Source organism: Sinocyclocheilus anshuiensis, unplaced genomic scaffold, assembly GCF_001515605.1.
Source record: "Sinocyclocheilus anshuiensis isolate Anshui unplaced genomic scaffold, SAMN03320099.WGS_v1.1 scaffold1151, whole genome shotgun sequence".
NCBI lineage: Eukaryota > Metazoa > Chordata > Actinopteri > Cypriniformes > Cyprinidae > Sinocyclocheilus > Sinocyclocheilus anshuiensis.
In genome coordinates, this window is record NW_015548202.1 from 596,187 (window position 1) to 618,564 (window position 22,378).

The following is a 22,378-nucleotide window of genomic DNA, read 5'->3' on the forward strand; positions in this document are numbered from 1 at the left end:
CTCCAAATTAATGTAGAAACAACAGAAAGATGGTGTATTTTAAATGCGTTTAATGTCATATTTTTACTAAGTACCATATTATTAATGAAGACCAGTATCATTGATACAAATACTGTTACTGATGTCTCTATTAAACGCTTTTCCCCATAAATGATAAAATAATAAAAATTATATAAATTATAAAAATATAAATATAAATTATAGCCATTCAACATTTAACCATTTAACAGGCTTTGATAAATATAACATAGGCTATAACAATCTTCATATAAACTATAAATTGTGTATGCACATAAACTATAAATTAAATCTAAATTAATCTTTATTCAAGCCACGAAAGTTAACCAGCGAAGAGCAGTGAGTGATTTCTGTCTTTTCTTTTGTTCTTTGATTTACATCAATGACACAGACCGCAGCAGGGTTCACTTTAAAAGCAGCGCTGTCTCTTTAGAAGCTGATGCACATGACGTGGATCTGATACACATCTGGTTTTACTCCCAGCTCTCATTTAGGATGCTTAACTCGTCTAGACTGTGTTTACGAGGTCACTCTTAAAAACAGGCATTTTACATAACTGTGTGTTTTTGTCCCGCTTAAGAGAACTCTGAACTGTTCTGTGCGCGTGAATGTGTCGGATGCCTATGTTCTCAGAGAGCAGAGTGTGGTGCCAGTACCGTCTTAACCTCTCTTTTGCGTCTTATTGAGCTTGATAGCATGTACATACTGTACACAGGAAAAAATGGATGCTGCGTTAAATATTTTTAACGCGTTAAACTGAAAAAAAAATTTGTAAAACTGACAGCTCATAAACTCCTGGGCAAATAAATAAATAAATTATTAATAGGCCAAGCAAAAAAAAAAAAGTCTAAACATTTAGATTTTAATGGTGCGCCTTTTACCATTTAGCAAGAATTGCATAAATACTGTAGAAAAAGTTTCTTTAAATGATTAAGCTGTGTGGATAAACTTTGCAGACAGCTTTTTACAGGAAGGAGTGTCAGTGGTGTTCCACTCAATGTTAATGAGACCAAATGTTTTTTATAAGGTTGAAATCTGGACTCTGACCAGGGCAAAACATGAGCCTGATGGACTTGTTCTGAATCCACTTCTTGGATTGAAAAATAATAATCTGATCTTTCCTCTAGATATATGTGACCCTGGACCACAAAACCAGTCATAAGGGTCAATTTTTTTAAATTGAGATTTATACATCATCTGAAAGTAATCAAATAATTTTTCCATTGATGTATGGTTTGTTAGGATCGGACAATATTTGGCCGAGATACAACTATTTGAAAATCTGGAATATAAGGGTGCAAAAAAATCTAAATATCGAGAAAATTGCCTTTAATGTTGTCCAAATGAAGTTCTTAGCAATGCATATTACTAATCAAAAATTAAGTTTTGATATATTTACAGTAGGAAATTTACAAAATATCTTTATGGAACATGATCTTTACTTAATATCCTAATGATTTTGGCATAAAAGAAAAATCAATCATTTTGACCCATACAATGTATTGTTGGCTATTGCTACAAATATACCCCAGCGACTTAAGACTGCTTTTGTGCTCCAGGGTCACATATTTTCAGTTGTGGGAAGCAAGCCAATATACACGCATTCACACATACATACAAACACATACACACAGCTGCTTAGTCATGCTTTAGTAATGAGAGTAAATGTTTCCCAGCAGAGTTCAATTTTTTTGAAAGAATCTCAAACATATTGTCTTTATGAGGAAGATTAATGTCCTGTTTATGAGAAGGGCATTCAACCCAACCCTTCTCATATAACCACAGTCAGATATGACCTTAAGAATGAAACAGCTGCTGAAGAGTCTCTGGATCAATAAATAAGGAACAAGGAAACTGAACACAAATACAACGTGAAGGTTTTCCAGCGTGAAGGTTTTCCAGCAAACATTGCTGGAAACCTCTTCCTGATTCCTTTTATCGGTGTCTCCCTCCTGTTTGCTCTTTACTTCCTGGTGACACGAGACAGTTTGCAAATATGTTTTGGGAAACACATCATTCTGTTTATTGTTCTGTAGTTCTATTCGGTGTTCTTAAGAAGTTCTCTTCAGTTCTCTTCAGTTATTCAGCAAAAGTGCAACGTTTGTTTTGCATGTCGACTCAAGTGCTGCAAAGAGGAAAAAGATGACAAGCAAAATTATTAAAAGTTCACTGAATGCATATTATTATTATTGTTGTTATAAAGTGGAATTTAAGCATTTCGACCAGTTGTCTCAGACTTTTGGCTCCCACTGTATGTCTTTCCATTAAAAATGATTGCTATCCTCAATCTCTCCTACAAGACCACACGATGTTGGACTGGCTTTATGTTTCTCCTTACATTGTATAATCATTAACAGGTTTGCAAAGCAGGTGAGTCAGAGAAGGAAGTGAATAAACAGCACACAGAAGATTCTCCTAGACTCACATTAATTAGATTTTTTTTATTCATTAAAATCGTAGATGCACAAAATAATACAAAGAATATAGCTGGGCCAATGATGTGATGCTATAATGTATCTTAAAATAAGAAATTCAATTCATACAGACAGTGACTTGAATATAAGCTACAACTCTTCTGTGATGAACTAGTTTTCATTTTCCAAATTAAAACACTTTTTGTAGTGTAAAACAAAAATACAGCATGTTGCTGTAATAAAATACGTTAAATGGAATGGTTAAAATGAAAATAACCTCGATCCTCTGCCTCCATCTCGTGGTTAAAAGTGGCACCTACATCAGATAAAGATCACGCACTCTTTGAACAGAGCTCACAGAACTTGTTTTATGATTATAAATGATTCGAGCATTTAAAAATATATATATATAGTTCTAAAGATTTTTATATCAGTAGATATCTTATTAAACGTCCCTGTATTTTCCATGTTTACCACACGATGGCGCATCCATACAGGTGTAACGTCCACAATCGAAAGCTGTGAAAATATATTTATGTAAATAAAAATGTACGTTTATTTTGAACATTCATGGCTCGTGATTTATTTTATCCTAAAATAAAAATGTGTGCACTTCTTCCATAATGAGCTTGTTTCCAGTAGTGAAATAGGCCTAATAAAAAGCTGCTTTGACGATTCACTAACGTATATATATAAGCATTTTACAAAAATGATCCTAATATTAGGCCCATATTAGAATTATAGAAAGTATATTATTATTATTATTATTATTAATGATAATAATAATAATAATTTAGGAACAAAACTTATTCTCAAATTAGCCTCAAAATGATCAAATAAGTGTATAATTAAAATATAATGTTATGTAACATCATTTTAATTATAAATCATTTTTGTAATTGTATGTTAAACTGTTACATTTCAAGTCAAAGTTAAACCGAATAAACTTAAAGGTGCAATAGGTGATTGTCTTCAGAAACATTTTTTGTTATGCTGGTTGAAAGTCTCTTCACATCCCGATAGCAATCATTAAGTTAAGTGGTCTAAATGTATTTATCTGTATTTATATATTCTGTGGAAGGCGTAGGACCAAGAAATGTTCGTCCAATCAAAACGCTCGGTCCGAGCATTTTAATTGGCTTTCTTACCTGCCTGTCAAGGTATGTATTAGCATACCACTGCGCACCCCGTGCGCGCAGACAGGATACGTCATCAGCGCGTTCACGCACGCTGTGCAGACAGAACGAGAATGGCAGACAAACATCAACAACCCGATCTTCCTTCCTTCCATTTTGCATGTCTCACTTAGTTAACACACCCGATTCAGATAACCAGCTCGAAGAGAGCTACGTGCATGAACTGTGTTCCGATCGATATGATAACACAGTGTTCACTAAAGTTTATTTAACTTCGGAACATGGCCTGGAATTGGGAACCATTGATGTAGCCTATTGTAGTAATGTCGTCTCTGGTATTCTGGTCTGTGAGTGAGCGTATATGCGTTCAGGGGGCGTGGCTTTGGACGGCGATTGCAGGGAGGGTGGGACGTTCGCTTTCAGTGCTATCAGGCTAAAGTTAGCATTTTCCAAGATCTCCTACTGCACCTTTAAAATGAAATAACAGCAACTAAATAATAATTTCCGATAAACTTACCTGTATTTTCCCTGTTTACCACACGGTGACGCATCATAACACAGGTGCACACCAAAAAGAGTAGTAATAATTTTTTGTTATTTCAAAGTAGTACTATATTAGAATTATTGATTTTCATGTAATATTGTCATATTATCAATACGCAGTCAAAAAAATGATATAAACTAGGGGAACTGCAATAAAACGAGGTGCCTGGAATGTTAATAACATAATAATTGCAGTTACTACCATGAAATATAAACGAAAGCCCACTTCACATTCCAGCCCATTAGATGGCAGAAATGCACTGACATTACAGTAGAAATCAAAGCAGAAGAAGAGGCTGAACAACAGCTGTGCTGGGGAAAGTGAAGAAAGGAGGAAAAACACCTGACATCTGCATGACATGAACATGAGTGATCCAGAAACCTGCAGAGTGAATGAAGATGATCCTGAGCAACAGACAGGTTAGTGTCTGTCTCTGATGACTGATGAAGAACATCACACACCTTCAGCAGATCTCAAGCTTATCTGACACATTTAAAAAGAAAAAAAGAGCCTCTACCACTAGCATTCTCTATTCCTTTACTATTCTATCTACTTGCTTTCTTTTTTTAGTTATGATCAAAAATGACCCTCTAACACTATAGCATTCTCTATTGTTTTTCTATTCTTTTGACTTGTTTTATTTTTATTTAAAAAAAAGACCCTCTACGACTAGCGTTGCCTATTCTTTTTCCATTCTATCTACTTGTTTTCTTTGTATTCATTATTTTAAAAAAGCCCTTGCTACGTTTACTGCGTTAGGCTAACCAAGTCTTGTCACAGTACTTACCTATTAATGCTCTTTTGTTGGTTTTGATTGCTTCTTGTCCTCATTTGTAAGTTGTTGTTATTTTTATTTTTTTGCATAAAAGCGTCTGTTAAATGTAAAATTTAAGAGCTGTAAAATAGCCAATATTATAAGGCAAGAGCTAAAAACAGTGACAAAATGCATCTAAATAATAATAATAATGCTTGATGCTTAACACATAAAAAGATAACAAAAATCTAGAAATGTTAATCAAGACAAATCCTATCTGATTTTTTTTTAAACATTGAATTTTTATGGTTACAGTTTATAGATAGATATTAGCTTGATTTCTGTGTATTTCTGCTAAGAAATTGTTATATTACGACATTTGTTCTCCTTGAATTGAATTGTGATTTTTTTTTTATTCCATGTTTTAATATGTAATTTCAGATCTGTTGGAAGTCATTGAATTGGAGGATATACCTAATCATTTCATAACCGGAGAAAAATCTTCACATGAAAGTAATTTTTCTCAGAAAAGTGCTCCGAGAGCAAGATCTACCCGTTTGCTCCCCTGCCCTCACTGTCAAAAGAGTTTCACTCGTAAAGGAGATCTGGACAGACACGTGCGAATCCACACGGGAGAAAAGCCGTTCACCTGCGTTCAGTGCAGGAAGAGCTTCACGCTAGCAGACGGTCTCAGAAAACACCTGCGCACTCACTCCGGAGTCAGATCCTTTCACTGCGACCAGTGTGGAAAGACCTTTATTTTGCCTTCGCACCTGAAAAGACACAAGCTCATTCATGCAGATATCAAACCATACTTGTGTTCTCTCTGCGGAAAGAGCTTTTCTCAGCTGGACTGTTTGAAAAAGCATCAGAAGACACACAGCGGAGCGAGACCTCACGAATGCTTCGAGTGCGGGAACGCTTTTAATTCAGCCGACACTTTGAAACGGCACCGCAGGATTCACACCGGAGAGAAACCGTACACCTGCTCCGAGTGTGGCAAGAGTTTCACTCAGTCCGGACACCTGAGACAACACGAGAGAGTTCATACGGGACAGAAGCCGTACTACTGCTCGCTTTGTGGAAGGAGTTTTAGCACAGCAAGGAATCTGCCGGCTCATATGAAAAAACATCGACCTGACACGTATCAGATAAACCAAGATGATGAAAACTGATGCAGAAAGACTTTATTGCACTGAAATCACACAGGATTATTCTATATGTGCTGTATGTCTGTAAACTAAGAGCGTTAGAAATTTACCCAGGCAACTGTTACAGCATGCATGGATGAACATATATTATCACATTCATAAGTAAATAAGGTCAGTTTGGTTATTTTAGAGAGAGAAAAATATTTAATTTAGCTTTATTTTCACAAAGGGGAAAACAAACTTTTCGGTTCAGGCCCGTTATATGGTAGTATTTCCCTATTTTAAATGTATAAATTAATTAATTTAAATTAATAGGCCTAATTCTTTATCATCATAACAGAAGTCAAGCTTTCTTAAAGTTTTAGCCATATTTATTATTATAAGTCAGTTATATTATTGGAAGTCAGTGATTATTTTAAAGATTTTTTTTCTGTGCATAAAGTACAAAAATATTAACTGTGAATAATTTGTTGTGTTGTGATGATATTTGCTGGTCAAGGTCATTATTAGAAATGAGTTTTTTATTGTCAGCCCTGTAATATTTAACTCTCAAACTATTTTCAAATAAACTATTTAAACAAAAAAGCTTTTAACAATTTTTTTTTTTAATTATAGAACATATAACCGTGTTTATTATTATTTATATAATATGTTATTTTCTAAATATTTTGTATAAAAATTTTTTTTTTTTAATATTCGGCACGTGCTTTTATCCAAAGCAGTATTATTTTATTGTCATTGAGATATTAAAGTTATAGTTATTTTAATATTTTGAATTATTTTTCATTTTTTTCCATCTTCATATTTATTAATTATTTTATTTTAGTATTTTTGTTGTGGTTTTGTCATTTTTATTAGAGATTTTTTCTGTTTTAGTTTCAGTTATTTTAATACATAAAGAAATTTTGCTTGGGCAACAAGCTGAAATAAAATAAGTTTAAGCTCTTTTTATATTTCAGTTCATGATTATTTTATTTCAAGCAATCATTTGTATTAATTTAGTTGTTTCTGCACCTGTGTTGCTTTTATCCAGAGAGACGAAACAGTCACGTGGTTTTCAGCTGACTGAGACGTCGAACGTCATAGATCACGTGTTGATGGCTTCGAATCTTCGGCGTCGAATGTAAACATCTATTCTTTCGAATCTTTTCAAAACGCGTTCGATTTCGGATAACCGAGCTCCAGCGTTTGGGACAGGCCCTTAGTTTAAATGCTGGAGAACATCCACCTCTGTGCAGCATGAGAAGAAGACAGGAGGAATTACTTCAGCTGAGCTCCTAATGACATCCTGCTGTAAAGATGGAGTTTATTAAAGAGGAGAATGAGAACACGAGTGATCCAGAACCCTGCAGAATTAAACAAGAAGATACCGAGGAACAGATAGGTTCACGTAGAGTTTATTATTGGTTCTTTATTAATGACTGCTGAGGAACATTAACGTCACAAACCTTCAGCAGACTACTGGCTTCAAATTTTTGAAGCTGTCAAATTATGTAAATAATAATAATTGTTGTTATTCTTATTAATAACTATTATTACATGTAGAATTATTATTATATAACTTATAATTTGACTACTAATATTAATAATAATTGTAATATTAATTATATATATATATAATTGTATTAGTAGTAGTAATTAATACATTTTTTATTAAATTGTTATAAGATTTGACAGCTTCCAGTAGTTTTTGTAATGTAAATATATACTTTTATGTATTTTAATACCAAAAATGTTATATAAAATAAAATAAAAAACATCAATGGTTTATCTGCCAATACATTTTGTTGTTGTTATTATTATGTAATTTATAATTTAACAGTTAATATTAATAATAAAGAAGAATTGTACATAACGTTAGTAGTATTATTATATAATTTGACAGTGTCTGGTGTTTTTGTAAATATGCATAATTACATAATGCTTAAAAAATGTCACTTAAAAATAATGGCCTGCTTGCCATTAAATGTTGTTGTTATTATATAATGTATAAATTGACAACTAATATTATTAGTGAAGAAGAAGAAGAATTATATGTAACATTATTATTATTGTTATATAATTTGTCCGTCGTATAAATATATATCATAAGGATTCATCTTTTAAAGGCCTTCCTGTCATTAAATATTATTATTTAATTCATCATTTGATGCTAATATTAATAATTAATAATAATAAGAAGATAACGTTAGTGTTATTATTAGTGCTGTCAAACGAATAATCGCGTCCAAAATAAAAGTTTTTGTTTACATAATATATGCATGTGTGATGTGTATATTTATTATGTATATATAAATACACACACATGCATGTATATATTTCAGAAAAATAGGTTATGTTTATATATTAAATATATTTATTTATAATATAAATTATATAAATGTAGTCATGTAAATATTTTCGAAATATATACTGTATGTGTGTGTTTTTATATATGCATAATATACACAGAACACACACATATATTATGCAAACAAAAACTTTTATTTTGGATGCGATTCATCTTTTGACAGCACTACTGGAGTTTCCTGGTGTTTTTGTACATTATAGAATTATATAGTATTAAAATAAAACCTAAAAAGAAATATTTGAATGGCCTTCCTACCTTTAAATTCACCTTTAATTGATCCGTCTTTATTTGATCGTTTACATTTCACAACTGTTCCTCTTAAATTGAATTGAACAATTTCATGTCTTCATTTTAGACCTGATGGAAGCGGATGAAGTGGAGGAGAAACAGTATCAGCATCACTTCACAACTGGAGACAAATCAGGAGGCAAAAATTATTTCATCTGCCCGCAGTGCGGAAAGAGTTTCCCGCATAAAGGAGACCTTAATAAACACATACGGATCCACACCGGAGAGAGACCGTTCATGTGCATGCAGTGTGGAAAGAGCTTTACGCAGAAAGCAAACCTTAACAGACACCTGCGCGTTCACTCTGGAGAAAGACCCTTCACATGCCCTCAATGCGGACGGAGCTTCACATCCACCAGCATCCTCAAACACCATCTGCGCTCTCACTCCGGAGTCAAGTCTTTCAGCTGCGATCAGTGCCATAAGAAGTTTATTTTAGCCAAACTGTTGAAAAGACATCTGAAGATGCATGCAAACCAGAAGCCGCACTTGTGCTCTTTCTGCGAGAAGAGTTTTTCACAAATGGACTATTTTATCGAGCACCAGAAAATGCATATCGGTGGGAGACCTCATAAATGCTCTGAGTGCGGAAATGCCTTTAATACGGCCGATTCCTTGAGACGACATCAGAGGATTCATACCGGAGAGAAACCGTACATTTGTTCGCATTGTGGAAAGGGTTTCATTCAGTCGGGACATTTGAGAGCGCATGAGAGATTGCATACGGGAGAGAAGCCGTATCAGTGCTATTCATGTGAGAGGAGCTTCACACATTCAAGTAAACTATTGACTCATGTTAGAAAGCGTTGCCCGAAGTTGTTGTCCATCACTTTAAAGGAATAGTTCACCCAAAAATGAAAATTTGCTGAAAATATACTCACTCTCAGGGCATTCAAGATTAGGATGAGTTTGTTTCTTCATCAGATTTGGAGAAATGTAGCATTCCATCACTTGCTCAGCAATGGATGCTCTGCAGTGAATGGGTGCCGTCAGAATGAGAGTCCAAACAGCTGATAAAAACATCACAATAATCCACAAGTCATCAACACCTCTCCAGTCCATCAGTTAATGTCTTATGGAGAGAAAATAGTCCATAATGGATAGTAACGCTTCCTCCAGACCATCTCCTGTTGTCTCTCACATCAAAACCCAGCCACGTATTTGTTTAGAGCTGTTTTGGACTGGTTTGGCTTGTAAATGTGTTTGATCTGTGCAGATTTCTCTCCAGATTCAGACCAGACACCTTTTTACTGGAGAAAGCAATATGTGACCCTGGACCACAAAACCAGTCATAAGGTTCAATTTTTTCGAAATTGAGATTTATACACTGAATAAATAATCTTTCCATTGATGCATGGTTTGTTATGAAAGGACAATATTTGACTGAGATACAACTATTTGAAAATCTGGAATTTGCGGGTGCAAAAAAATAAAATCTAAATATTGAGAAAATGGCCTTTAAAATTGTCCAAATTAAGTTCTTAGCAATGCATATCACTAATCACAAATTAAGTTTTGATATATTTACGGTAGGAAATTCACAAAATATTTTCATGGAACATGATCTTTACTTAATATCCTAATGATTTTTGGCATAAAAGAAAAATCAATAATTTTGACCCATACAATGTATTTTTGGATATTGCTACAAATATACCCATGCTACTTATGACTGCTTTTGTGCTCCAGGGTCACATATTATTGACAAAGGACTCGTATTTTACCCAGAAGCAATTTTATAAAGTTAAAAACACCTTAATGATTGACTTGTTTCTTACAAACTCACAGCTTTTGCTTCACAAGACATTAACTGATGGACTGGAGTGGTGTGGATTATTGTGATGTTTTTATCAGCTGTTTGACTCTCATTCTGACGGCACCCATTCACTGCAGAGCATCCATTGCTGAGCAAGTGATGCAATGCTTTTTGATGGGTTTATGGGGAAGCTTTTCATTCCATTTGTCAATCAAAAGCAACCTTATGCAATTAAATCTCCATTTTTAACAGCTTAATTTAAGAAAGCTGATGCACTGAGATAGAGACTGTCTTCTCTTGCACTGAAACCCATCCAGTTCGTCTCGCAGCATGTGGAAATATAAGCCAGGTGTTTTGTTGTTTCTATAAATGTTAATTTTTCTGTCACACACAGATGTAAATATGGACATAATGCTTTTCCAAAGTTTAAATCTAAAGTACATATTTTTGTGTAGACTTTTATATTTACAATGCATACAAATTAAATGCTTTTTTGTTTAAAGGCAAAGTACATTTACATTCATGCATTTGGCAGATGCTTGTTCCATGAACGATGTATAAATAATGTTTTTGTGCCGATGTTTTTGTGAATGTTATTAAACACCAGATATCTTTGAACAGATGTTCCATCAATGTTATTGGAAGAACGCTTTTTAATCAGTTTTCTAGAGCCTTGTGAGAACATTCTTACAGCGCTCCATCAGCTGGATACATAGCAAATAATTAATGTTGTTGATGTTAATGATGTTTTAATTTAAATTATTTATGTTTTTTTTTTAAATGTATACATCATCTCAAAATATGGACTTTCAAAAACATAAATAGGAAATCAGAAAACTGGACTTTATCTGTGGAACTGCATTGAAAAAAATACTTGTTTTACAGCTGCCATCTAGTGGTTGAAATATGAACATGTTCAACAATATGATAAAAAAAATCAATAAAAACTATTACACTAAATAACGCTCATAAGTACAAAGATTTTGACATTATATTTAGAAGCCAGTGTTCAGATCAGCTATGAATTTTTTTTTACACTTTTTTTTTTTTTTTACATCATAATTCATCACAGGCACCCAAATCATATATTAAGATGTAACTGGTTCCCATTTTTTTAACTAACATATATTTCAAATATCCCTTTGCAATAACAATATGAATTTTATGCATATAGAAACCACAACCGTGCATGCAATAACAACTGTAGTTTATTTTAGACTATTTTATTTTAGGATTTTAATGCACACAATGTTATAACGGGGAATAAATCAAAGGAAATAATCACCTCTCATATTCAGACTTCATTCTCTTCCTCTCCAGTACAGTAGATGGCGGACTGTTTAGTTAGTTCGCAATCCGTCAGTGTTCCCACAATAGAAGAAAGAAATGGTTCCTCAACAACAGAAGAGCGTTGTGAAATCATCAGCTGGAGTCTAACATGAGTTGGTTTTCATGTTTTAACAGTTCAAGATTGTGATGATACTCATACGTGGTGTGTGCGGTTGGTATTTACAACAGAATCACTGCAGAATAAACAGTACTGCTGTCTGTTGTTATGAATATGCATAGGAATAGGTATAGCTAAAGTTAAATTAACTATTTTTTTATTTTCATATTTTGAGTATACATTATAAATAATATTACTGTGATTATATTATATTGGGAAATTATATTGTATTTGTTATATTATTTTATATTCGTTTATTGTCGTGTTTTTATTTGTCTTACAAAATTGAATTGTTTGGAAGCTATGTTTCCGACATGAAATTTTAAAAATAAAAGGTAGGCTTATTGCTACTTTTTAATCTCACAATTCTGACTTTTTCCCCTTTTTCTAAGAAAGTTTATATCTCGCATTTCTGCGGGAGAAAAGTATGAATTGTGAGATAAAAAGTCGCAATTAGGCTTATTTTATTTTTAATTTGGTGGCTGAAAATAATTAGAATTGGGAGACGTAGTCAGAATTCAGAGGATAAAGTCAGGATTAAGACATGTTAACACGCAATTACGAGTTTATAATTTGAAATTGCGAGATATAAACTCACAATTATGAGAAAAAAGTTTAGCAATTGCTAGAAAAAAAGTCAGAATTGTAAGATCAAATGACGCAATTAGCTTTTTTAATTGATTTATTCCTTGGCGGAAACAAGTTTCCATAGAATTGCGACGTTTGATTTGAAGAATGCATTGATATTGTATTGATTTTTCTTTATTAATCTGGATATATTTACTCATTCTTTTAGAAAGTGGCTTGCATCACTCTTTGTAAATGCTGTAAGCTTTTGTGCATGACTCTTTCTGTTTTCCAAAAGCATTGTGTTTAAGATACAGTGATGCAATGTGAGATAAAATTAACTGAATATTCCTACAGATGAAGAAGAAGAAATGTTTCCAAAAAGCAAGAGAAATTGACATTAAAAACAATGGAATTTACTCGAGGATAATGAGAGCCTAAGCGATCCAAAAGCTAAAAAAACAAACCGGTTGGTGTCTATGCATTTAAAAATCAATTTCTAATAATGTTACTTTCCAGTTTTATTATTGAATTTGAATTATGACACAGACTAATGTGTTTATTTTAGAAGTCATGGAACTGATGGAAGTGGAGGAGAAACTCAAGAAGAAACCAAGACGAGAATCTTTTAGTTCCACACAAAAAAGAACATCTCAAAGAACCAAGAACACTCGCACCTGCCCTCATTGTGGAAAGAGTTTCATGCGTAACGAACACCTCAAAATGCACCTGCTGATTCACACCGGAGAGAAGCCCTTCACGTGCCTTCAGTGCGGACGAAGCTTCAGATGTAAAGGAGACCTGACGAAACACACCAGGATCCACACCGGAGAGCGTCCGTATGCGTGTCCTCAGTGTGGAAAGAGCTTCCCGAGCGCATACGTCCTCAAAAGTCATCAGCTCCTCCACTCTGGAGTGAGATCTTTTAGCTGTGATCAGTGCGAGAAAACCTTCATCCTGGCCACGCACCTACAGAGACACTTGAAAATTCATAAAGATAGGAAGCCTTGCTTGTGTTCGCTCTGCGGGAAGAGGTTTTTGCATTTAAAGGAGCACCAGAAGATGCACGCCGCTGTGAGAGCTCATCTGTGCTTTGAGTGTGAGAAGAGCTTTACTTCTGCCAAATCACTCAAACAGCATCAAAGGATTCACACTGGAGAGAAACCTTATAAGTGCACACGCTGTGAAAAGAGATTCACTCAGTCGGGAACCCTGAAGGATCATGAGAGAGTTCATACTGGAGAAAAGCCGTATCAGTGCTCTTCATGCGGGAGGAACTTCAGCAGATCAAGTAATCTACGGACTCACATGAGAAAGCGCTGCCGAAGTTAAACTGTTTGATATTCAGATGAAGTCAAAGATATAATAACATGTTAGTTAAAAAAAAGACATCTTTCTGGAGATGTTTAGATGCTTTAGAAAGTAAAAATAGTATGAGTGTGTGTGTGTGTGTGTGTGTGTGTGTGTGTGTGTGTGTGTGTGTGTGTGTGTGTGTGTGTGTGTGTGTGTAAAACATTTTATTTAGGTATGTAACCTTTCTGGCATGCAATATGTTAAAATAATGAACTTCTACCAATTAATTTAGAAACTAATGAAATCACCAAACTAGTATTGTATATGCATCATATGAGTTTTAATATTGTGTATAAATGTGTATTTTAGCAAACTGTTCCTAAAAACTAAAGGTGAAAGATGAATTTTTTACAGCTGATGTTTTGAAGCTGAATATAATTTTTTACATTCCATTACTGACTATAAAACATCAATAATGTGATTATATGCCGTCATGTCTGTCTGCACCATTAAAGTTCCAGTTAAGAATGACTCGCCTGTTTCTGCTTCATATTGAATATCTTGCACCTGTACACCCCACATCTTCTGGCATTGTAGTTATGTTAAAAGTTATGGTATGATGTCTTTATGTTTATCAAAGAAAAGGTACTTTTTAATTAGCATTTTGAAAATGGGGTTTTATTATGATAATGTGAATAACGATTAATCTGTTTATTCTATCAGTCGAGTAGTTTCACATTCATAAGTGTAAGCCCTGTTTCACAGTGGTTTGTAAGGAATTGGAAAATAAGTCTTGTACTATCCAACATAGTACTCATAGAAAGGCAATTAAAACTGTCCATCTGTGTTCTATCTTCAAACACTTTGAGTGATACAAAGGTACTGTATGTCTGTGATTGTAATTTTATTTTTTTCTCTTGCTGGTTCCCCTGGATTCATATTGCCTGTTGTTTAAAGCATAATAAAAAAAATCTTGCACCAGTACATAGCCTAATCTAAGTTGACAATAGTTGGGCAGTGCAGTAGATGTTCCTCAAGATGGCATCTTTTGTTTTCATTTCACCAGCGTGAGCTGCAGAACCAAATGACACCCAGCTCCCTCTCTGGATGAAACTGGACCTGATGGGTGGAGTTATGTTTAGAGTTAGGGTTAGGGTTAGGGTTAGGTTGGGTCGTCTAGTTCCACCCATTGGCTCTGCAGTGAGCAGCCTCTCTTTTTGAATCCATTTTGATTTCTAACTGCTTTAAAACTGCTGTTTACCAGACTGTGAGTATCCTACATTTATTTGATCATATATCGGGAGAAATGTAAATCTGACAACTTATGTATGTGTACAGTACGATTCCCGAAAGAATGATTCTTAAGAGTCGGTTCATTTTAGTGAATCAAAAACAGTTACATATTGTCTCATATTGAATCCTAATAAATTACTTCCCTCGTGTCCGACTAAGAATTAACCAATGTTTTTCGACTAGTTGTTCACAAGACAACGTGTAAAGATGAAATTGTTTCTGTTTGAGCAAAATAGGCTACTTAATAATTGAGCTTGTTTGTTTAACATTGGAAATTTGAGTAGGAATGCTTTTCTCCATCCATATGCTGAACAAATTAATTTTCTTAGTCTGTTAGGAGGTGATACACTATTGTAATTATTAATAATAATTGTATTTATTGTATCTACAGCCACTTGCATCATGTGTTGAGAAAAGTCATGAAAAAAATTTACTTCAGTTTACAAGTAATCACAGGGTTTCAACACTGAAAAGAATTAGCCATTGGGGGGGGAAAAACATATTAAATGACATTCATATAATGTGTTTTAAACATCTTAATATTTATTGTTTATAATATAATTTTAAATATTCATATATTTTTATACGTTCCTATATTTTAAATATTCCTACATTTTAAGTATCTCTTTCCAAAATATTTTTATAGCAAGGACTTTTTGATACTCCAGTGGAATCCCTAAAACTGTGCATTAAATAAGAACATAACATGATTCCAGTCCGGATGGCAGATTAATTTAGTTTATATCCAGCCTGTAATCCTTCATGGTGATCAATACATCTTCAGCTGCAGTTTAAACGTGAGTTTGTTTTTATGTCTTAACAATTTAACATTCGGATCATCTCATTTATAATACAGAGCTCAGAGACATACACTGTGCCGGGGTTTTAAATGAGCAATGCCACTTTGCTTACATATCCAGACTAGAACAAAGAAATCTTCAAATTAGTTTAAAAACATAAAAGACCTAGTTCTTGGTCAGGATCCGTGAGGGTCAGGGGTCACATCTGGCAGGAAATGGGAGATTACACACCAGTCAGCAGCAGAACCGAATTCTTCAAAATCTTTCAGTCTTTCTCATATTCTAGTGACTGCTGTGAAATTGAGATCATTTTACCAAACATTATGCCAAACATAAAGGGGAAAAAAACAACAGATTCATAAGATAAATCATATGTGATATATACTGTATATTCTTAGTGAACCTTCAGTAAAACTTGCTGGGGCCGGTTGCATAAATTGCTTAGTCTTAAAAATATATTGCTTTTTAAAGTCAATTACAAAACGGTAGATTGGCCCAATTTGAATTGTAAAAGTAAGACTAATTACCTCTTGGCTAACTGCTAGTTGGTCAAACTAGTACTTAAGCCACAGTCTTACCATAGTGGCTATGTTTATGCAGCTGGCCCCTGGTGAGGGAGAAGTGTGAGGGGAGGGGGAGATTTTGCACGAGGTTCTCCCAAGTGCCTTTTTTTTTTTTCATTTCAGCTATGTGAACTTTTTGTCTATCGTGGTTAGTGAAATGACTCTAAATCTAATGTTTGCCAGCTGTGCATACATTCATTTTATTTGTTGGGATGTATTTGTTGTTTGTGTATTGAGCTCGACCATTGTTCAATTCCTGAAAAAATGACTCTTAAAAGTCAGAAACAAATCAAAAACAATCAGCCATAGCGGTTACAGAATCAAATTTGCTCTAATTGTCTCTAATTTTCACACATTGACACATCTAATTGATGTCTGATTACAGCAATCAGCACTCAGTTATATGACTGTTTGATCAAAACACTTAAAGCTGGATGATTGAGAGTGATTGTAAGTGTTTGAGCATCTGCTAAATGAGCTCCATTGACTCCTTCAGTGAAGCCGCTCCACAGCCGTTCATGAGAGTTTAAATGCTGGAGAATATTCCCATCTTCCCAGAGCTGAAGAAGAAGCAAGCAGGAGGAATTACTCCAGGAGAAACTACTGACATACTGTTGGAAAGATGGAGTTTGAGGAAGACCCCTGCAGAATGAGAGATGAAGATACAGAGGAACTAACAGGTTGTTGTTCTCCTTCATTCTCTTTCACGACTGATGAGGAACATTGAGATGAAAACTGATATACTTCTAAAACTAGATTCTAGATAAATTTTTACTAAATTAAGCTTCACTTTCGTTTTTGCTTCACATTTGTCCTTCTTTAAATTAATATTGTGAATTTAATTGGTTGGTTTTAGACTTGATGGAAACGAATAAAGACAAATGGCTTCATCTTTTCACAGATGAAGATGGAAAGGATGTCAGTCAAAAACAAGCTAGAAAAACTGGAGTCAAAAAACCTTTCACCTGCTCTGATTGTGGAAAGAGTTACTCACGTAAACAAGACCTTAACAGACACACGAGATTTCACACTGGAGAAGGACTGTTCACATGCACTCAGTGTGGAAAAGTTTTCACAGGGAAAGGAAAGCTGGATGTACACATGAGAGTTCACACTGGAGAAAGACCGTTCACATGCACTCAGTGTGGGCAGAGTTACATACATAAACCAGACCTTAACAGACACATGAGGATTCACACTGGAGAGAGACCATATACATGCACTCAGTGTGGAAAGAGTTTCATTGACACACAAATCTTAAAATCGCACATGAAAGCTCACACTGGAGAAAAACCGTTCACATGCACTCAGTGTGGAAAGAGTTTCGTATCCAGAAGCTTTTTTAAAGATCACCTGCTCTCTCACACTGGAGTGAAGTCGTTCCATTGTGATCAGTGTGATAAAACATTTGCTGTGGCATCAAACTTAAAAAGACATCTCAAAGTTCATGCTGGTGTGAAGCCTCACTTTTGTTCTTTTTGTGAAAAGACTTTTGCACATCTGCAAAAGTTAAAAGAGCATGAGCGTATTCATACTGGTGTGAAACCTTATGTGTGCTTGGACTGTGGAAAGAGCTACACTACAGCATGTGCATTAAAAGCACACCAAAGGATTCACACTGGAGAGAAACCTTACATGTGCTCACACTGTGAAAAGTGTTTTGCTCATTTATCATCCCTGCAATTTCATGAGAGAGTTCATACTGGAGAGAAACCGCACCAGTGCCCTTCATGTGGGAAGAGTTTTGCTCACTACCCAAATCTGCACGTTCATATTAAAAAAAAGCGTTGCCCAAAGTTGCCCAAGTGAGAAATGTTTCAGATTTCAGATTCATCACATCACATTTGGTAAACAACTCTTGAAAGATGAAATATATTAAATCAGTCAAATTTGGCTATGGGGTTGGATGGGGTTAATTTACGATGTCTTTTATTCTGTATATGCCCTCTTAAATGTATTCTGATTGCATGTTTTGAAACAATGAGAAATAAAAAGGAACAAAAAAAATTACATGACTCATTTAATGACATAAAGCTGACACAAAATGTTTTAACATAGTATGTAACATTGCTTAAAAACACTTTTCAATTTATGTTTAAACAATGAAAAAATATGAAGCTGAAATTGGTTATAAAGGCTGAATGAAATGCATGTGTTCTGTGTCCAATTCAGCAGTGAAATACTAGTCTAGCAGCTATCTAGTGATGAAATAACATTTAAGATCATCTAGGCTTTTACTTTATATGGTTATACTTTATACCTTTGACAAACGTATCTTGGAAAAAATAGTTTAGATCCTCAGAATAATTACATGAGTTTCTCAATGAAGTTGACAATAATATGGCAGTACCACACATTTGACTCTAGATGGCGCAATATGTATTCATTTCAACAATGCGATGTTGTTGTCTCCATTGAGGTTAATGAAACTAGTGTGCTGTGTTTATCAGACTGGGGACATGGTTTTATTTTTATCGAGAGAAACCTCAATCTGATAATAACAGTGACATGCTACAGTTGAAGGAGTCCAGAAGGTAAATACAACTGCATAGGCTACTGTCACCTATATAACATCTTATTTCTATATCAGTACTTATAATTTACTTAAGTTTTGTTTTTCACCAAACCCTATCGTATACCCCCAGAAATATTGGAATACACAGCATGTGTTTTATATGGGACCATTCTGTAATAATTTTGCACCTTTTTTAAAAGCTTGATTGCAGCACTGGAGGAAAAACTCAGCGTTTTGAGCGGTGAGTGGATTCTAACTTAAACACCTCTGATTGGCCATTGCGTTCAAGAATTTAACAGACATGTCTGTGATTGCCTACAATGCTCAACACTGCAAAATCCGTTGTAAACAGAAACCTTTGATGCTCTTGAGAGCGCAAACACAAATAAGCACTGGATCTTGCATTGAAACAATGAGAAATAAAAAGGAACAAAAATACATGACTCATTTAATGACATAAAGCTGACATACAGCGTTTTAACAATGTATTTATTGTATTTTATGTTTAAACATAATGAAAGAAGATGAAATTGGTTATAAAGACTGAATGAAATGCATGTCTTATTCAGCAGTGAAATACGAATCTATCTAGTATTAAAAAGATTAAATAAAATTTAAGGTCATCTGTGCTTTTATCTTATATGGTTATATGGAGTCCAGAAGGTAAATACAACTGCATACTCCTCCTTAGCCTATTTGAAGCTTAATCTACCCAGAATTATCTATTATGGCGAAATGACTGTCAACTATCAGAAAATCTTATTTCTAAATCAATTACTTCAGTTTTGTTTTTCACCAAACCCTATCGAATACCCCCAGAAAAATAAGAATATACGGCACGTGTTTCATATGTAAAGTTGCTTCTTTATTAAAAGCTTGATTGCAGCACTGGAGAAAAACTCCTGTTTTGAGCGGTGAAGGGATTCACAAACGCCTCTGATTGGCCATTGCGTTCACGAAATCAACAGACATGTCTGTGATTGCCTACAACGCTCAACACTGCAAAGTGCGTTGTAAATAAAAACCTTTGACGCTCTCCAGACACAAATAAGCACTGGATCGTTTGCCAAACTGGTTTCACCCATAGACTGTATTAAACAATGTTTCGCCAATATGCTATTATCACAGCTTCACCCAAGTGTGCTCATCATGCTTTCGTTTGAGGGTGATTACTTTTGCATGTTTTGGCCACAGTCTACTCTAAGTTTTTGTTGCATGTACACAGTTTTGACCAGCACGCGTTTCGAGCGCTTTGAAACAGTGAATCATTTTGCGAAGCAATTGGTTCAATTGATTCGAAGCTTCGAAAAGGTTCGTTTATTGTATTCACTCGCGTCTGTTGTCTCGCGCATGACACGACGTTCTAAAAACGCGAGATCTTACGTTTTTCCCCTTTCCTCTGCCCGTTTAAAGCTGGATGATTGCAAACGATTGAAAGTGTTTGAGCATCTGCTGCACAGCCGTTCATGAGAGTTTAAATGCTGGAGAATATTCCCATCTTCCCACAGCTGAAGAAGAAGCAAGCAGGAGGAATTACTCCAGGAGAAACTACTGACATACTGTTGGAAAGATGGAGTTTGAGGAAGACCCCTGCAGAATGAGAGATGAAGATACAGAGGAACAAACAGGTTGGTGTTCTCCATCAGGAACATCAAGATGAAAACTGACATAAAATATAATAACATTAGCAGACAGCAGTAACCTAGATTTGTGCTAAATTAAGGCTTAACTTGATTTCCTCTTGTTTCTAATTTGAGTTAATTTTAGACTCAATGGAAGTGATTGAAGACGAACAACATCGGTTTAAAAAAACTCATCATTTCACAAATGAAGATGGAAACATTGTTTCAGAGACTGACATTAACTTCACATTAAAAAGTGCTCGCAAAACTGCTGAAAAAGGTTATTTCGCCTGCACCGAGTGTGGAAGAAGTTTCAATGATAAATCAAACCTAATGAGACACATGAGATTTCATGCTGGAGAAAAACCATTCGCATGCACTCAGTGTGGAAAGAGTTTTGTTCTGAAAGGAGGATTGAATCGGCACCTGCAAGTTCACACTGGAGAAAAACCATTCACATGCACTCAGTGTGGAAAGAGTTTCACATCCAAAAGCATTCTGAGGGATCATCTGGTCTCTCACACTGGAGTGAGATCATTCAGCTGTGATCAGTGTGATAAAACATTTGCTTTTGAAACAAACTTAAGAGAACACCTTAAAATTCATACTGGTGTGAAGCCTCACGTTTGCAGTTTTTGTGGAAAGAGGTTTTCGGCACTGAAAAGCTTACAGTATCACCAGAGTATTCATACTGGAGTGAGACCTTATATGTGCTTTGACTGTGGGAAGACCTTTAGTTCGTCGAGCAACTTAAAAACACACCAGAGGATTCACACTGGAGAGAAACCTTACAAGTTCTCACACTGTGGAAAGAGTTTCTCTCATTCATCAACCTTGAAAGATCATGAGAGAATTCACACTGGAGAAAAGCCGTACCAGTGCTCTTCGTGTGGGAAGAGTTTCGCCCGCTCCTCTAATCTACTGACTCATAAGAAAAAGCGTTGTCTGAGTGAGCAAAAGCATTTGTGAAACAATGGCAAGATCAGTCCGTTAAATCTCTGTTAATGTTCATGGTGTTAGAAACTCTTGCATTGAGGGCGCAAACATTGAAATCAGTCCAGTTTTGGCTTGGGCTTGTTTATGGTTAAATAGGTTTATTAATAGTGATGCCATTTATTATTTATAATGTTGTGTGTGATGTACTGATTTCCATGAGAAATAAAAAGGAAGGAAACTTAAGTGTCTTATTAAATAAATACATTTACTTTTGTTTACAAATGATCAAATGGTTTTGTTAAATAACTGATGTTGTGTTTTTGAACAAAAAACTGTTCTAGATGTTTTTCAATTTAAACAGAAGATTAAAACTGAATGAAACGTCTGTGGCAATGCAGCAGGGAAATACAGCTGTTATAGTTGTAAAGAGATGAATCCATGCTTAAGAAGTTAGTTTTAAGCATTTAACTTGACTTTTGGTCAATAATAATAAGGTAAAAGAATTCTTTAGTGAACAATTATTTAATTGTTTTCTTATTTGGAAGCAGATTGTGTCTCCTCTTCAGTAAAATTCTTTGTTTTTCTAAAAAAGGCAGTACCGTAAATTTGACTCTTGATGGCACCATTTTATTGTCAAACATATCAGCTTACTGACTTAATAACATGGATCACAAAGCTTCTTTAAATCTGCTGTTTTATTACCCTGTGAGTACATTTATGGAAATTGTGAGGAGGCACAATTTAGGAAATGAGAAGCACCTAAAATAAAAAAATGTAATTTCCTCATATTACATTTCATGCTGATCTCTTCTGAATTTCTTCATGTTTTTGAATGCAGCAGTAATTGATTGTTCTAGAATAGAACATATATGCTGTTATATATATATATATATATATATATATATATATATATATATATATATGGTGTTTC

The 22,378-nt window shown here is 34.6% G+C and overlaps 5 protein-coding genes across 7 annotated transcripts; all 5 read left to right on the top strand.

The window, feature by feature from the left end:
* Positions 1-4,367: 4,367 nt before the first annotated feature.
* Positions 4,368-6,329, top strand: LOC107653377 (zinc finger protein 239-like). The gene is made up of 2 exons (XM_016440082.1): positions 4,368-4,531; positions 5,308-6,329. Exons 1-2 carry the CDS (start codon positions 4,471-4,473, stop codon positions 6,039-6,041), a joined length of 795 nt encoding a protein of 264 aa, XP_016295568.1. The 5' UTR covers positions 4,368-4,470; the 3' UTR covers positions 6,042-6,329.
* An 806-nt stretch (positions 6,330-7,135) lies between these two features.
* LOC107653374 (gastrula zinc finger protein XlCGF52.1-like) lies at positions 7,136-11,782 on the top strand. 2 transcript variants are annotated; one of them, XM_016440079.1, is made up of 3 exons: positions 7,136-7,401; positions 8,723-9,409; positions 11,732-11,782. In XM_016440079.1, the coding sequence occupies exons 1-3, from the start codon at positions 7,317-7,319 to the stop codon at positions 11,737-11,739; spliced, it is 780 nt and encodes a 259-aa protein (XP_016295565.1). In that variant the 5' UTR covers positions 7,136-7,316; the 3' UTR covers positions 11,740-11,782. The 2 variants fall into 2 exon arrangements, with proteins under 2 accessions (XP_016295565.1, XP_016295564.1); XM_016440078.1 differs by lacking the exon at positions 11,732-11,782 and having other exon boundaries at positions 8,723-9,535.
* Positions 11,783-12,813: 1,031 nt separating this feature from the next.
* Positions 12,814-13,857, top strand: LOC107653380 (gastrula zinc finger protein XlCGF49.1-like). The gene is made up of 2 exons (XM_016440083.1): positions 12,814-12,894; positions 12,994-13,857. Exon 2 carries the CDS (start codon positions 12,999-13,001, stop codon positions 13,755-13,757), a length of 759 nt encoding a protein of 252 aa, XP_016295569.1. The 5' UTR covers positions 12,814-12,894; positions 12,994-12,998; the 3' UTR covers positions 13,758-13,857.
* Positions 13,858-14,970: 1,113 nt separating this feature from the next.
* LOC107653376 (gastrula zinc finger protein XlCGF57.1-like) lies at positions 14,971-18,367 on the top strand. Its single transcript, XM_016440081.1, has 5 exons — positions 14,971-14,985; positions 15,265-15,267; positions 16,838-17,054; positions 17,276-17,507; positions 17,676-18,367. The coding sequence occupies exons 3-5, from the start codon at positions 16,997-16,999 to the stop codon at positions 18,181-18,183; spliced, it is 798 nt and encodes a 265-aa protein (XP_016295567.1). The 5' UTR covers positions 14,971-14,985; positions 15,265-15,267; positions 16,838-16,996; the 3' UTR covers positions 18,184-18,367.
* Positions 18,368-20,237: 1,870 nt separating this feature from the next.
* LOC107653372 (gastrula zinc finger protein XlCGF7.1-like) lies at positions 20,238-21,685 on the top strand. 2 transcript variants are annotated; one of them, XM_016440075.1, is made up of 2 exons: positions 20,238-20,517; positions 20,647-21,685. In XM_016440075.1, exons 1-2 carry the CDS (start codon positions 20,494-20,496, stop codon positions 21,478-21,480), a joined length of 858 nt encoding a protein of 285 aa, XP_016295561.1. In that variant the 5' UTR covers positions 20,238-20,493; the 3' UTR covers positions 21,481-21,685. The 2 variants fall into 2 exon arrangements, with proteins under 2 accessions (XP_016295561.1, XP_016295559.1); XM_016440073.1 differs by having other exon boundaries at positions 20,239-20,517; positions 20,657-21,685.
* The last annotated feature ends 693 nt before the right edge of the window (positions 21,686-22,378 follow it).

Excerpts from the sequence above, each read along its gene's own strand:
- LOC107653376 (XM_016440081.1), top strand. The coding sequence starts at position 16,997 with ATGGAGTTTGAGGAAGACCCCTGCAGAATGAGAGATGAAGATACAGAG. Across the intron at positions 17,055-17,275 it reads AGATACAGAGGAACTAACAG|ATGAAGATGGAAAGGATGTC; the intron begins GTTGTTGTTCTC and ends ATCTTTTCACAG. Across the intron at positions 17,508-17,675 it reads ACTGGAGAAAGACCGTTCAC|ATGCACTCAGTGTGGAAAGA; the intron begins ATGCACTCAGTG and ends AAAACCGTTCAC.
- LOC107653372 (XM_016440073.1), top strand. The coding sequence starts at position 20,460 with ATGGAGTTTGAGGAAGACCCCTGCAGAATGAGAGATGAAGATACAGAG. Across the intron at positions 20,518-20,656 it reads AGATACAGAGGAACAAACAG|ACTCAATGGAAGTGATTGAA; the intron begins GTTGGTGTTCTC and ends AGTTAATTTTAG.
- LOC107653374 (XM_016440078.1), top strand. The coding sequence starts at position 7,317 with ATGGAGTTTATTAAAGAGGAGAATGAGAACACGAGTGATCCAGAACCC. Across the intron at positions 7,402-8,722 it reads AGATACCGAGGAACAGATAG|ACCTGATGGAAGCGGATGAA; the intron begins GTTCACGTAGAG and ends TCTTCATTTTAG.
- LOC107653377 (XM_016440082.1), top strand. The coding sequence starts at position 4,471 with ATGAACATGAGTGATCCAGAAACCTGCAGAGTGAATGAAGATGATCCT. Across the intron at positions 4,532-5,307 it reads TGATCCTGAGCAACAGACAG|ATCTGTTGGAAGTCATTGAA; the intron begins GTTAGTGTCTGT and ends ATGTAATTTCAG.
- LOC107653380 (XM_016440083.1), top strand. The coding sequence starts at position 12,999 with ATGGAACTGATGGAAGTGGAGGAGAAACTCAAGAAGAAACCAAGACGA.